Source organism: Pangasianodon hypophthalmus, chromosome 11, assembly GCF_027358585.1.
Source record: "Pangasianodon hypophthalmus isolate fPanHyp1 chromosome 11, fPanHyp1.pri, whole genome shotgun sequence".
Lineage (NCBI taxonomy): Eukaryota > Metazoa > Chordata > Actinopteri > Siluriformes > Pangasiidae > Pangasianodon > Pangasianodon hypophthalmus.
In genome coordinates, this window is record NC_069720.1 from 21,752,986 (window position 1) to 21,765,239 (window position 12,254).

General features: G+C 37.9%; 1 protein-coding gene across 1 annotated transcript in view; it reads right to left on the minus strand.

The window, feature by feature from the left end:
• Nucleotides 1-12,254, minus strand: part of thsd7bb (thrombospondin, type I, domain containing 7Bb) — an 82,626-nt gene that overhangs the window by 47,548 nt on the left and 22,824 nt on the right. The window contains 1 exon segment of the mRNA XM_053238379.1: nucleotides 9,503-9,656. Coding sequence (XP_053094354.1) covers nucleotides 9,503-9,629 — 127 coding nt within the window. The 5' untranslated portion in view covers nucleotides 9,630-9,656.

Sequence of the window (12,254 nt, forward strand, 5' to 3'; positions counted from 1 at the left end):
AGTATTTTAACATCCAGTTATTGACATCTTCTTGTCCATTGTAAGGCTATTGCAAGGCCATTTTTATCTTCTCAGCTCAAGTACAGTTGTATAGATGTATGCATGGGAGGCATAGGCTAGCCTGTCTGGTCCGATCCCACAGAAGAGCTACTGTAGCACAAATTGCTGCAAAAGTTAATGCTGGCTCTGATAGAAAGGTGTCAGAACACACAGTGCATCGCAGCTTGCGTCATATGGGGCTGCGTAGCCACAGACCGGTCAGGGTGAGCATCAGAACTGGACCATGGAGCAATGGAAGAAAGTGGCCTGATCTGATGAATCACGTTTTCTTTTACATCATGTGGACAGCCAGATGTATGTGCATTGCTTACCTGGGGAAGAGATGGCACCAGAATGCACTATGGGAAGAAGGCAAGCTGGCAGAGGCAGTGTGATGCTCTGGGAATGTTCTGCTGGGAAACTTTGGGTCTTGTCATTCATGCGAATGTACTTTGATACATACCAACTACCTAAACATTGTTGCAGGCTGAGTACACCCCTTCATGGCAATGGTATTCCCTAATGGCAGCGGCCTCTTTCAGCAGGATAATGCACCTGCCACACTGCAAAAATTGTTCAGGAATAGTTTGAGGAAGATGACAAAGAGTTCAAGGTGTTGACTTGGCCTCCAAATTCCCCAGATCTCAATCCAATCATGCATCTGTGGGATGTGCTGGACAAACAATTCTGATCCATGGAGGCCCCACCTCGCAACTTAGATGACTTAAAGGATCTGTTGCTAACGTCTTGGTGCCAGATACCACAGCACACCTTCAGAGGTCTTGTGGAGTCCATGCCTCGACGGGCCAGAGCTGTTTTGGCGGCACAAGCGGGACCTGCACAATATTAGGCAGGTGTTTTTAATGTTATGGCTGACCGGTGTGTGTGTGTGTATATATATATATATATATATATATATATGTATAGAGAGAGAGAGAGAGAGAGAGTTGTGATCTTACACACATAATATTAGAACACAGATTTTGATATTATAATAATACACAATTTTCTGTGCTATTGGGTTTTATATATATATCCAAATACTGTATTTGACAGCTAATATATCTTCACTACTATTTAGAAATGCAATATGATTCACATAATTTGAAGAAAATTACTTCAGCAGCATTGTTCCTTCTGCAAAGGGCAAGCAGTTTCTGCTGTAATTTCTTCTTTTCTACCCCTGCTCTCTGTGTGCTGCACGTGGGCTCTCATGTGTCAAAGGTGATATACACTTAAGAGACTGCTGAACATGGCAAAGTGGCATATTTACATACGCTATAATGCATACTGCACCAAATAATAATGTATTACAAATAGATAACAATATTCACTAAGAGATTATTATTATTAGGCCTACATTACATTGAAATTTTCCATATTGAAAACAACATACTTGTCTTGTACATCTTATGTAGCGCTTGTCATTTGATAGTCAGGCTCAGAAATACAGAGCTGAATGTAATGCAGTAAAGGTAAATCCCTGTCTTCACATTTAGTGGAGTAAGATCAAAAAGTAAACTTCAATTAAACTACTCGTACGGATATGTGCGTCTCCGCTTTGCAGTACCAATTCATCCTTCTTACATTCTCACTGCTCACTGTTTTTATTTCATTTTATTTTATTATTATTTCACTCCCACCCGCTCCTGCAAATACTCTTTATCAAACCACTCCTGCAAAACCAAAAAGTCAACTTTTTTGTTGGCTACTACAGAATCCCAGTCTTCTAGCTTGGTCTAACAGCACTCTTTTCCAATCTAATAGATAACAACAGCATTTTTGGCTGGTAATATAAGTTTTTTTTCCTCCTTCTTCTGTCCCGTTCTAATGATGATACTAATAGGAACCACTGTACACTTGCTTGGCCAATCATGTGACAGCACTGCAATTCATAGAAATAAACTCATGGAAATAAAGAACATCCAGTGAGTGGCAGTTCTGTTGGCAGAAAAACCATGTTGATGAGAGAGGTTAGAGGAAAATGACCAGACTGGTTCAAGCTGACAGGAAGACAACGGTAACTCAAATAACCGCTCTTTACAATCATGGTGAGCAGAAAGGGATCAAATCTTGAGATAGATGGGCCAAAAGAGCAGAAGCCCACATAGGAATCCACTGGACTGGGCAGTTGAAGATAGGAAAAAGAGCAGGTTATGTCACTATTTTATTGATCCCGGATATACTGTATAATATTACATTAGATTGCCTTGTTCAAATCTGTTCAGGTGGTGTGTAAAGCCAAAAAAAAAAACCATTGATATTTAAAGTAAGGCTTTAAGGAAGCCAAAAACTGCATTTAATTTTGGTTCAAATGTGTAATGGAAATGCAGTAATTGGATAACTGGCATAAATAACACATTCGCTCCTCTGTATCAATTATTAAGATTTCACAATCAGTTAAGAAATAAAAAGCTTATTAAGTATAATTAATAAATACCATTATCAATTCTCATCCATCAATCATGGAAATATTCAATGACAGAAATATTCATGTTGCTCATATACAACACACCACATACTGCTTTTGATAATATGCCAATTTGAACAGAGGAAAACTTTTGATGCCCACCAATGCCTCGGAAAGTCTTGGCAGTGATTCATTCCAGTCAAAATTGAACACATCTGCCAGTAATGCTTGGCTCTTCTTAAAGAGTGTGATTAGCTGAAACAGGTGTGTAACATTAGAATTGATCTTTAACTTTGCACGTGACAGATTTCCAGCAACTATGATGCCAAACTGACGTGGTGCAAAGTATTTCAATCTCAAGCTCATTTCAGTTCTCATATCTTCCGTAACACAAAACCAGACAGTAATAGACAGTGCTAATTTAAGGGAACCTTGCTGTCTATGTCCATTAAATATTCCAATTTCAAGACCAATTTGGGAAGTAAATACATCACCAACAATCCAAACCCTAAACCCTATGAATGTGTGTGTGTGTGTGTGTGTGTGTGTGTGGGTGTGTGTTTGATTTTGTGAATTGTCCTGCTGCATAATGTCCTGTCTATACAGCAAAACCAGAAAAAAACTTAATCCAGCAAGACAGTCCTGACAGTGTACAGTGCTTTTTATAAAATCTATGATTTCTTTGTTTAAGAGTGAAACGGTGAAGGCATACCACTGAATCTGCTATGATATGATTTGATTTAGTATCTTCTGATCAATATCTGACCAACTTTGTTCAGAATTTGAGGTAGGACTATCATTAATTCTTGCATGATGATGATGTAGACCAGGACGATATTAAGCATCACAGTTACGGGCAAATCACTTGCAAGCCTGTTTAATTATTTACACATTGGTTTAAAAATATGAATTAATTTCTACACACTAGTTGTTTGTCCTTTTTTGATAATTAATGACTTATAATCCATCATAATCAATAAGAATCAATTTATGATCAGTTATAATATTCAGTAAGAATCTAATTATGATTTTTGGCTTGATTATTGCCATTTCCATCATTGCCTTTTAAACTGATGCATTGATTCAAATCATCTGATTGTTAACACCCCTAGTAGGTACACACAATATATAAGTTACAGTAAAGTTGTTTTGACCTTGTGAGGACATTTGGTTACTGAGATAAGGTTAGGATGAGATTTAGGTGACGCATTGCATTAATAATTTTGCCAGTAGAAGGTGCTTACAAGGATAGTAAGGCACATTCATACCTTAAAATTTTGCGTATGTATGTGTGTGTGTGTGTGTGTGTGTGTGGCACTGAATATTTGTTATCCATACTGCAATAATTAATGAATCAAACACATTAAAGGGCATGGACACACTTCATTAATAAAGCAAAAAGAAAACAAAATACAGACAGGGATAATTGCACTGTGAGATATGTGGGTTTTATCATGTCTCATTTGATCGTCACTCCAGGTTTTCTTTTCTGTCCTGAGGAAGATATCTTTCTTATTCTTTCAGTCTATCTTTCTCTTTCATGCTCTTTGTCACCCACAGATGACAGAGAGACAGGCAAAAAAAATCACAGAAAAAAGTTGTGGTAAGAAAAGGTCAAAAAGGGAAAGGAGTTAAAACGGGAATGAAATGTAAAGCTCAGCGGTATCATACAGATGTACCTTCAGCATGTCTTTCCACTTGATCTTTCATGTCAAATGAGACAGGCTATCACTGCAACACTGAAGTTGTCATGGCAATGGAGATGTCTCATTAGCAGAGGGGATGTTTGCCTGGTAATGAAATGTACATGCACAAAGACTCACGGGAAATGCAGAATGAGGTGGAATGGTGCATCTTTTTTCGAGTGACCACATTAACAATCAAACCTAGGCTTTTAAGATGAATACATTCAGAATTGATTTTGCTCTTTTTGCTTTTGTCAGTGTTTGCTTCAATAACAATGTAAAAAATAATTATAAATGAGCCTGTGTCTCATTTGTTTCGTTTTACATGCAGATTAATTATTAGTGGTTTTGTTCTTTCCTGCTGTAGTAATTCTGTAATAGCTGGAGCTCCTGCCCAATAATCCAGCTTCCTTTTAGTTTAAAAGAGAAGTCCATTTATGATGTCCTGTTAATTACATCAGCCACAGTGAAGGGTATCTTGAGAAGAAAAACAAACCCAGCAACTTTCATTTACATACTTCCTTTCCTTCCTTGCCCTTTGATCCACTTAATCCTACCATTGGTCAGCCATGTGCAGTGAGGAGAAATAAGTATTCAGACACTTTTTTGTTATTTAATATACCTCCCGTGCATATGTACTATATCTCCTTGAAATGTACAGACGTAATGTGTTTTCAAAAGACGTTACACAGATAATACCTTTTGAAAATAGAAAGTATGTATTTGTAAGCATTAACAAAGATCTGCATTAACAAAAACGAGCAAAATTGACACCACAAATTCCCAACATTAGTACTTTGTTGCAAAGCCATTGTTGGCAATTACAGCTTCAGACATGTACGGTAAGAAGTAATTAGGATTTTGCATTATTGTGGTTCAATTTTGGCCCATTCCTTTTGGCAAACCATCTTCAATTCACCTGATGGACTTGCACATTCAGAATCCTCTGTAAACTTTCAATGAGATTTAAGTCAAGAGATTGGCTTGAGATATATTCTTGAGCTATTTTGGCTGTATGTTTGGGGTCATTGTCTTCGTCCCAGTTTCTTGGCCCATGAGAATAATTTCTCCTGGTACATCGCTCCATTCATGTTTCCTTCAATGATGTGTAATTCCGCGGTATCGTTTGCAGAGAAGCAGCCCCATATCAAGATGCTCCCACCTCCATGCTTCACTGTGGGTTTGGTGTTCTTGGGATTATACACTATATTGCCAAAAGTTTTGGGACACCCCTCCAAATCATTGAATTCATGTGTTCCAATCACTTCCATGACCACAGGTGTGTAAAATCAAGCACTTAGGCATGCAGACGGCTTCTACAAACATTTGTGAAAGAATGGGTTGCTCTCAGGAGCTCAGTGAATTCAAGCGTGGTACCGTGATAGGTTGCCACCTGTGCAATAAGTCCATTCGTGAAATTTCCTCACTACTAAATATTCCACGATCTTAGTGGTAACTGTTAGTGGTATTATAACAAAGTGGAAGCAATTGGGAACAACAGCAACTCAGTGACGAAGAGGTAGGCCACGTAAAATCACGGAGCGGGGTCAGTGCATGCTGAGGCACACAGTGCACAGAAGTCAACTTTCTGCAGAGTCAATAGCTACAGACCTCCAAACTTAATGTGGCCTTCAGATTAGCTCGAGCACAGTGCATAGAGAGCTTCATGGAATGGGTTTCCATGGCCGAGCAGCTGCATCCAAGCCTTACATCACCAAGTGCAATGCAAAGCGTCAGACGCAGTGGTGTAAAGCACGCCGTCACTGGACTCTAGAGCAGTGGAGACATGTTCTCTGGAGTGACAAATCACGCTCTGTCTGGCAATCCGATGGACGAGTCTGGGTTTGGAGGTTGCCAGGAGAACGGTACGTGCTTGACTGCATTGTGCCAAGTGTAAAGTTTGGTGGAGGGGGATTATGGTGTGGGGTTGTTTTTCAGGGGTTGGGCTTGGCCCCTTAGTTCCAGTGAAAGGAACTCTTAATGCTTCAGCATACCAAGACATTTTGGACAATTTCATGCTCCCAACTTTGTGGGAACAGTTTAGGGATGGTCTCTTCCTGTTCCAACATGACTGTGCACCAGTGCACAAAGCAAGGTCCATAAGCAAGTGTGGTGTGGAGGAACTTGACTGGCCTGCACAGAGTCCTGACCTCAACCCGATAGAACACCTTTGGGATAAATTAGAGCGGAGACTGCGAGCCAGGCCTTCTCATCCCATATCAGTGCCTGACCTCACAAATGCGCTTCTAGAAGAATGGCCAACTCCATATTAAACCCTACGGATTAAGAATGGGATGTCATTAAAGTTCATGTGCATGTAAAGGTAGACATCCCAAAACTTTTGGCAATATAGTGTACACGCAGCCATTCTTTCTCCAAACGTAAGTTACCAGCGTTCTATTTTTGTTTCTTTGGACATAATATATTGTGTAAAAAAGTTCTGATTTGTCTAAATGCTTTTAGATGCACATCTTTGCTTTTTTCTTATACCAGAAAAATTTAGGGTTGTAGGAATGATTGCGGAGATGATTGTGGTGCAGTTCATTGCTTATTTTTCTCTGTGTAGCTGTTGTTCCTGCTGCTTTCAGGTCATCCTGCTACTCTTTTTGAGTGACTGCTGGCTTCTCTCTTACCTTCCTTATCATTGGAGATGGAAAGAACATGCACAGAAACACCACACAGACAGGAACCTGAGCTCAGGATTGAAATTAGGACACTGGAGCTGAGAAGCTACCCACTGCACCTCAGTGCTGCCCTATTTTGGGTGAATGGTACATCTTATTTGTGTCTACTTATTTGTGTCTAATCTTACTTTTTTGAGTAAATTTAAGAATTATTTTTTTTAAAATCCGGGTATTGTTCTTACCTGAATCATTGGTTTAAACGCGGTGAACAGTATGTATTAAATTTTAATGCATTTCCCATAAGTGTATATATTATGGTTAGAAATTGGGTAAAATGAGAATTTTACCCTAATTTCAATATTACACACTTCACATAAGAACTCATTCATGTTATGTAAATTTTAAACAATTTATTTTTTACAGTTATTTTTATAGCCAGAAGAAATCTTCTTTTCTTTGAAAGCAGTATCACTGTGGGAATTCCTAAAGAGTAGAATAGAAGCAGCACATCTTTTGGCGCCACTAAACCTTCCAAGACGTCCCTGTGAGACAGTAAAACCATGTCCAGTTGGAACTGAAGCAAACAATACTAATCGGCCAAGAATGGTCTGTATTCACCCAGTTGTCCTTCTTGAAAGACACACTAGTTTCCATGGTGCGAAGGAGCTGTGTAGCATGCTCAGTGGAGCGCCAGCTGGGCTGTAGGCTCTGGGCACTCTTCTCACATTACATGCACAGATGGACTATCGTGCTAACTGTAATTCTACAACTGCCATAGATTCATCCTGATCCAGGAGCTGTGATGACAAGGATCAATACCTCTTTGTACTTATTTGCTACGTACATTTTCTTATGTGCCTTAGAGAACACATACTCATGTCTACCCCCTTGATGTGCATACATCTGTCGTGTTTCAGTTTTCTGGCGATCTCTTGTCTTTACATGTTTTATATGTATTGTAAACCACATTTATACATTGTACAAAATATGTTTTGAAAATATCACAGGCAGGTACAAACAAAAATAATAACCGGGCAAGCTGTATTAAAAAAATCAGTGTGCACACATCTCATAGAATTAAAAAAAAAAAACCTTCTAGTTTAGGCCATGCCCACTTTGTGTTTAAATCTGAATACAGATACAGATTTTTGGGTATTTTGGAGCACCACGCAGATACAGATAGTGGCATTGTGCTACACTATGGATCTTAGAAGCTTACAAAAGGAGTTGAATATGGATTTTATATACGTCACATTTAATAAACTTCTTTTTGTGGTGTATTTTATAAATTTGCATTTTTGTCAATGTTTTTTTTTTTTTGCATTTTAAAATATATAATTCAAAATGACAAGTTGTGGCTTTGAGATTTAAAAAAAAAGAACAAAAAACAAACAAACAAACAAACAAAAAAACAACCCTAAATACAAATCAAAAATTCAAATACCAGAAATACAGATTGTATGTAAATTAGGCCAAAGCTGAAGCATCCAGGATTCCCAGGGATAAGTAGATGCTTTCAGAGAGGTCAAACAAATAAAGTTTTTATGTTCTACTCAAATAGCTAGTTTTCTGTAAAAGTTTAGGTAATGTTAGTTTAGGCTAAGCTAACATTAGCTTGCTGGTAAAAGTTAGCTGCTTAACAGGAATTTAGCTATTTCAGTAGAACAAAGAAAGTTTAAATACACTTACTTCTTTACAGTTCTTAGCTTCTGTTCTGACCTCATTGTACTCTTCTCCATACCTCTTCACTTCACTTCACTTTGCAGTCATGAACATGAGCATGGCAGATGACTGTGATTGGCTCAATGCCTACGTTTGTCCTGGGAATCCCAAATGTGGCATTTTGGCCTAATTTACATAATCACTTTTTTGAGATTTGAATTTTTTTGATTAGCATTTAGGATTCAGATTTTTGTTTAAATCTCAAAACTGTAACCTATCATTCTGAATTCTATGTTTTAAAAGGCAAATCTTACCCCTAGCAAGTTCACAATAAAAATGTCAAATTTATTAAATACATCACAGTAAAAAAAAGTAACATATATAATTATGTATGTGACGTAACATATATAATTCAAATACATGAAATTAATATTCAAGTACTTTTGTCAGCTTCCAAGCTCCAAAGTACAGCCCCAATGCACACTAACTACATGCAAAATCAATATCAGTATCAATATCAATATCAATATCAATATCAATACTCACACATGTAAGAAAACAAATTAGTCCCCTTTATTTGGAACTCAAACATCTGCTTTTCATTATAAAGCATTTTTAAGAACCTTTAAAGAAGTTACGTACAGTATTTATTTATTTATTTATTTAATTTGTGGTGCACATGCTAGATGCTAGAAAATACAAGCAGAATAAAAATGTTCCAGATTCAACAGACTTGTTATTTTACAATCTGTTGTTTTTCTGGTTAGTCTGCAACACAATCACACTTCCTGATTCAAAACCCAAACAGACAGACTCCACTTAAACCTGTACTTTTTTCACATTTTCAACATTGCTAGATGAAAGACACTGGAATTGTAATATTCCAAAATCATTAAACACTACGGTGTTTAAATTCTGTTGTGTGAATTCATGCACTTATGCACCCAAATCCACCAATATCTCCAGTCGTTAGAATCGAGAGCTGAATTAAGCATTCATACCTGCTTGACTAGTCTCACCTCACTTTTGCAGTTTCTGAAATGTCTAAAAATTGAGGCAGACAGAAAGAAATGATGTAGCACCTGTTTTCCATGAGAATGGACTCTTCTTTGGAACATCCGTGCTTGCTGCAGTGGCAATTAGGGAAAGGCAGATCAGAGAGTTCTGGATGGAGGAGAAAAAGACCAGGCCATGCTTTAGAAACCACATCCTCCCTCACGCTCTGCTTCCTCACACCTGAAAGAGAGAGCACAGGCAGCACTGAGATTTTTGATTAGCGGTCATTAATTACAGTCCTACAGTCCTGGAGGACTAGAATGCAGCACAGCTTGGTAATTTCGTTGCTTTAAATCAAACAGAACAAGTGACTTCTGTTTTAGATCATAGCATAATAATATCCACTGCACCTATTTTCTTCCTTGAAGTACCGCCCTGCACAAAATGTGCCCTCATTATACAGTATGTGAAAACAACAGCAGTTGTGTTATATCGGACATGAAAATGAACGAATGGCTGATGCAATAAACTGAATCCAATAAAAAAAAGCTTGTCTTTGGGTTATATTTGGGAGTCGCAAATGGGCACATATTACGCCTATCTTACGCTCGCTGCACTGGTTACCGTTGCAGTACCGTATTGAGTTTAAAATTTTGCTTTTTGTGTACAAAGCTGTTAATACCTCAATATCTTTCAGAGTTGCTTACTGTCCACAATCGTGTCAGATCACTCAGACCTCAGACTACACATATGTTGTGGATTCCCAGAACAAGACTAAAATGCAGGGGAGATAGAGCTTTCTCTGTTGCTGGTCCCAAACTATGGAACACGTTGCCTCTATCTATCAAAACCGCTTCTACAGTGTCTGAATTTAAATGTCTGTTAAAAACTCATCTTTTCTCCTGTGCTTTTAATGATAGGTGATTGGGTTGTTTTAAGATTATATGGATTTTACTGTTGTATACAAGCCTATGCAATACTAATGCAGCGATTAGGTCGGTGCATTTTTTAAATGCCGTAATTAGGTTTATGCTTTATGTACAGCACTTTGGTCAATGAAAGTTGTTTTAAATGTGCCTTAAAAATAAATTGAAAATTGAATTGAAATTGAAATTATATTTACCCAAGATGTCTTCTGAATCTTCTGAATTGTGTGATTATTAAATAAGCAAGAAGCAAAGATGTGTGCTATAATAATTTCTAAGTTAAAGAGAGTTAGGATGGAGAAAACAATAAACAAAACCAGAAACCTTGTCAAAAGGCCAGAAGTGCAGTGTGCAAACAAAATCTAACTCTAAATCTAACTCTGTCAGACACTTAGTAATTCATTGAGGACGAGGCACATACAGGCACGTTTCAGGAGAAAAATAATGTGCCTGCAGTCTCCTGGCTCCTGCTTGGGCCAGAGACAGAAAAGGCTCTCTCGGTTGGAGAGGTGATATTTAAGAATTGAATAGAAAACTCAGTGAGAGCAGAGCAGCATGCTGAATTCATTCAGCCAAAAATGCATGAGTCAGATTCACACCATGCAAAACCTGTAAGACAGAGAGAGATAACATAACATGCAGGCACATCATTATAAGGCTCCAGTTTTCTCTTGTCCACAGGAACACTGAACGGACTAAAGTACACATAAAGTGCAACGCTCATTAAGCTGATGTCCTCTTGAAAATGTGTTTTAGACTAGAAGCAGCCAAGTGATGTCAAAACCAATCGGAAAAAACTGACCTATTTTTTTTTTTTTTGTGGCTTGTAGTCTTTTTAACGTGATTTCCCTCAACCTGCAGATGTCTAGTTAACCTGATTCTCATACGAAATGAGAAATTTGTATGTGTCAGTTCAAACTCCAGTGCATGACATTCAATCAATGATTCCTGGTTACAAAGAATCAATACTGAATCTTCTTCTGTGTTCCTTTCAATACACATGGCAGCATTTTTAAGCAAATCAAGTTTCCACAAAAACACAAAACCCTAATACACTGTCACATCTTTTAATGAGGAGCCAAATCATTTTATATATTATAAGGAAAATATGTGTGGAATTTTCTTCTGTAAAGAATTTATGTGCACAAGAAGGACCATGGTTGATGAAGCACAAGCGAGATAGAAAGACAAGGAAGACATGAGCTGTGAGAGGGCGAAAACCACAATAACCACAATATAAATATTGTGTATACAATCTGTTGCTAAGTTAGTTGTTATTCTACATGTCAGATTTCTTTAAACCTGTGCTCAGTGTAATTGTCCTTGATTTAAGGAACCTGGAAAACCAGACACGCTATAAATTAGCCTGAAAATCATCAGGCTGAGTATTTAAGTCTGCAAAGCCTTCAAGTGTGTCTGTATCCTATCAGACACATCCAATTAAATCATTGCAGTGGTGTATTGCTCTCTCTCTCTCTCTCTCTCTCTCTCTCTCTTTGTTTCTCTTGTGCTGTTCTACAAACTAGAATCTGATCTAGTTGAAATGCAGTCATTTGCATTACATACATATAACAAGGCACTTTTGGACTGTTTAGTCTTTTCTTTGAGGAAAACTAGAGTTTTAGCTATTGCAAATACATCTTTGGATCTTTTCTATTTGGATCTGTCTCTTGAACTGAGTTCATTTGATCTCATTCCCAATTCCATGGAGCTACCCTTCTGCTTTCTCTCCCCATCCTAAATGCCTGTAGCCGACACTTGTGTGCTATTTTGCCACTCCATCCTCCACTGTTTGAGAACAATATTCATTTCTGTTTGTGGAGTTCATAAGTAGAGCATCATTACAGAAGTTATAGAGTCCTCCAGGCGTGAGACACAGAGGCTGGTAATAGCCCTCTTCAGCTCTCAGTTC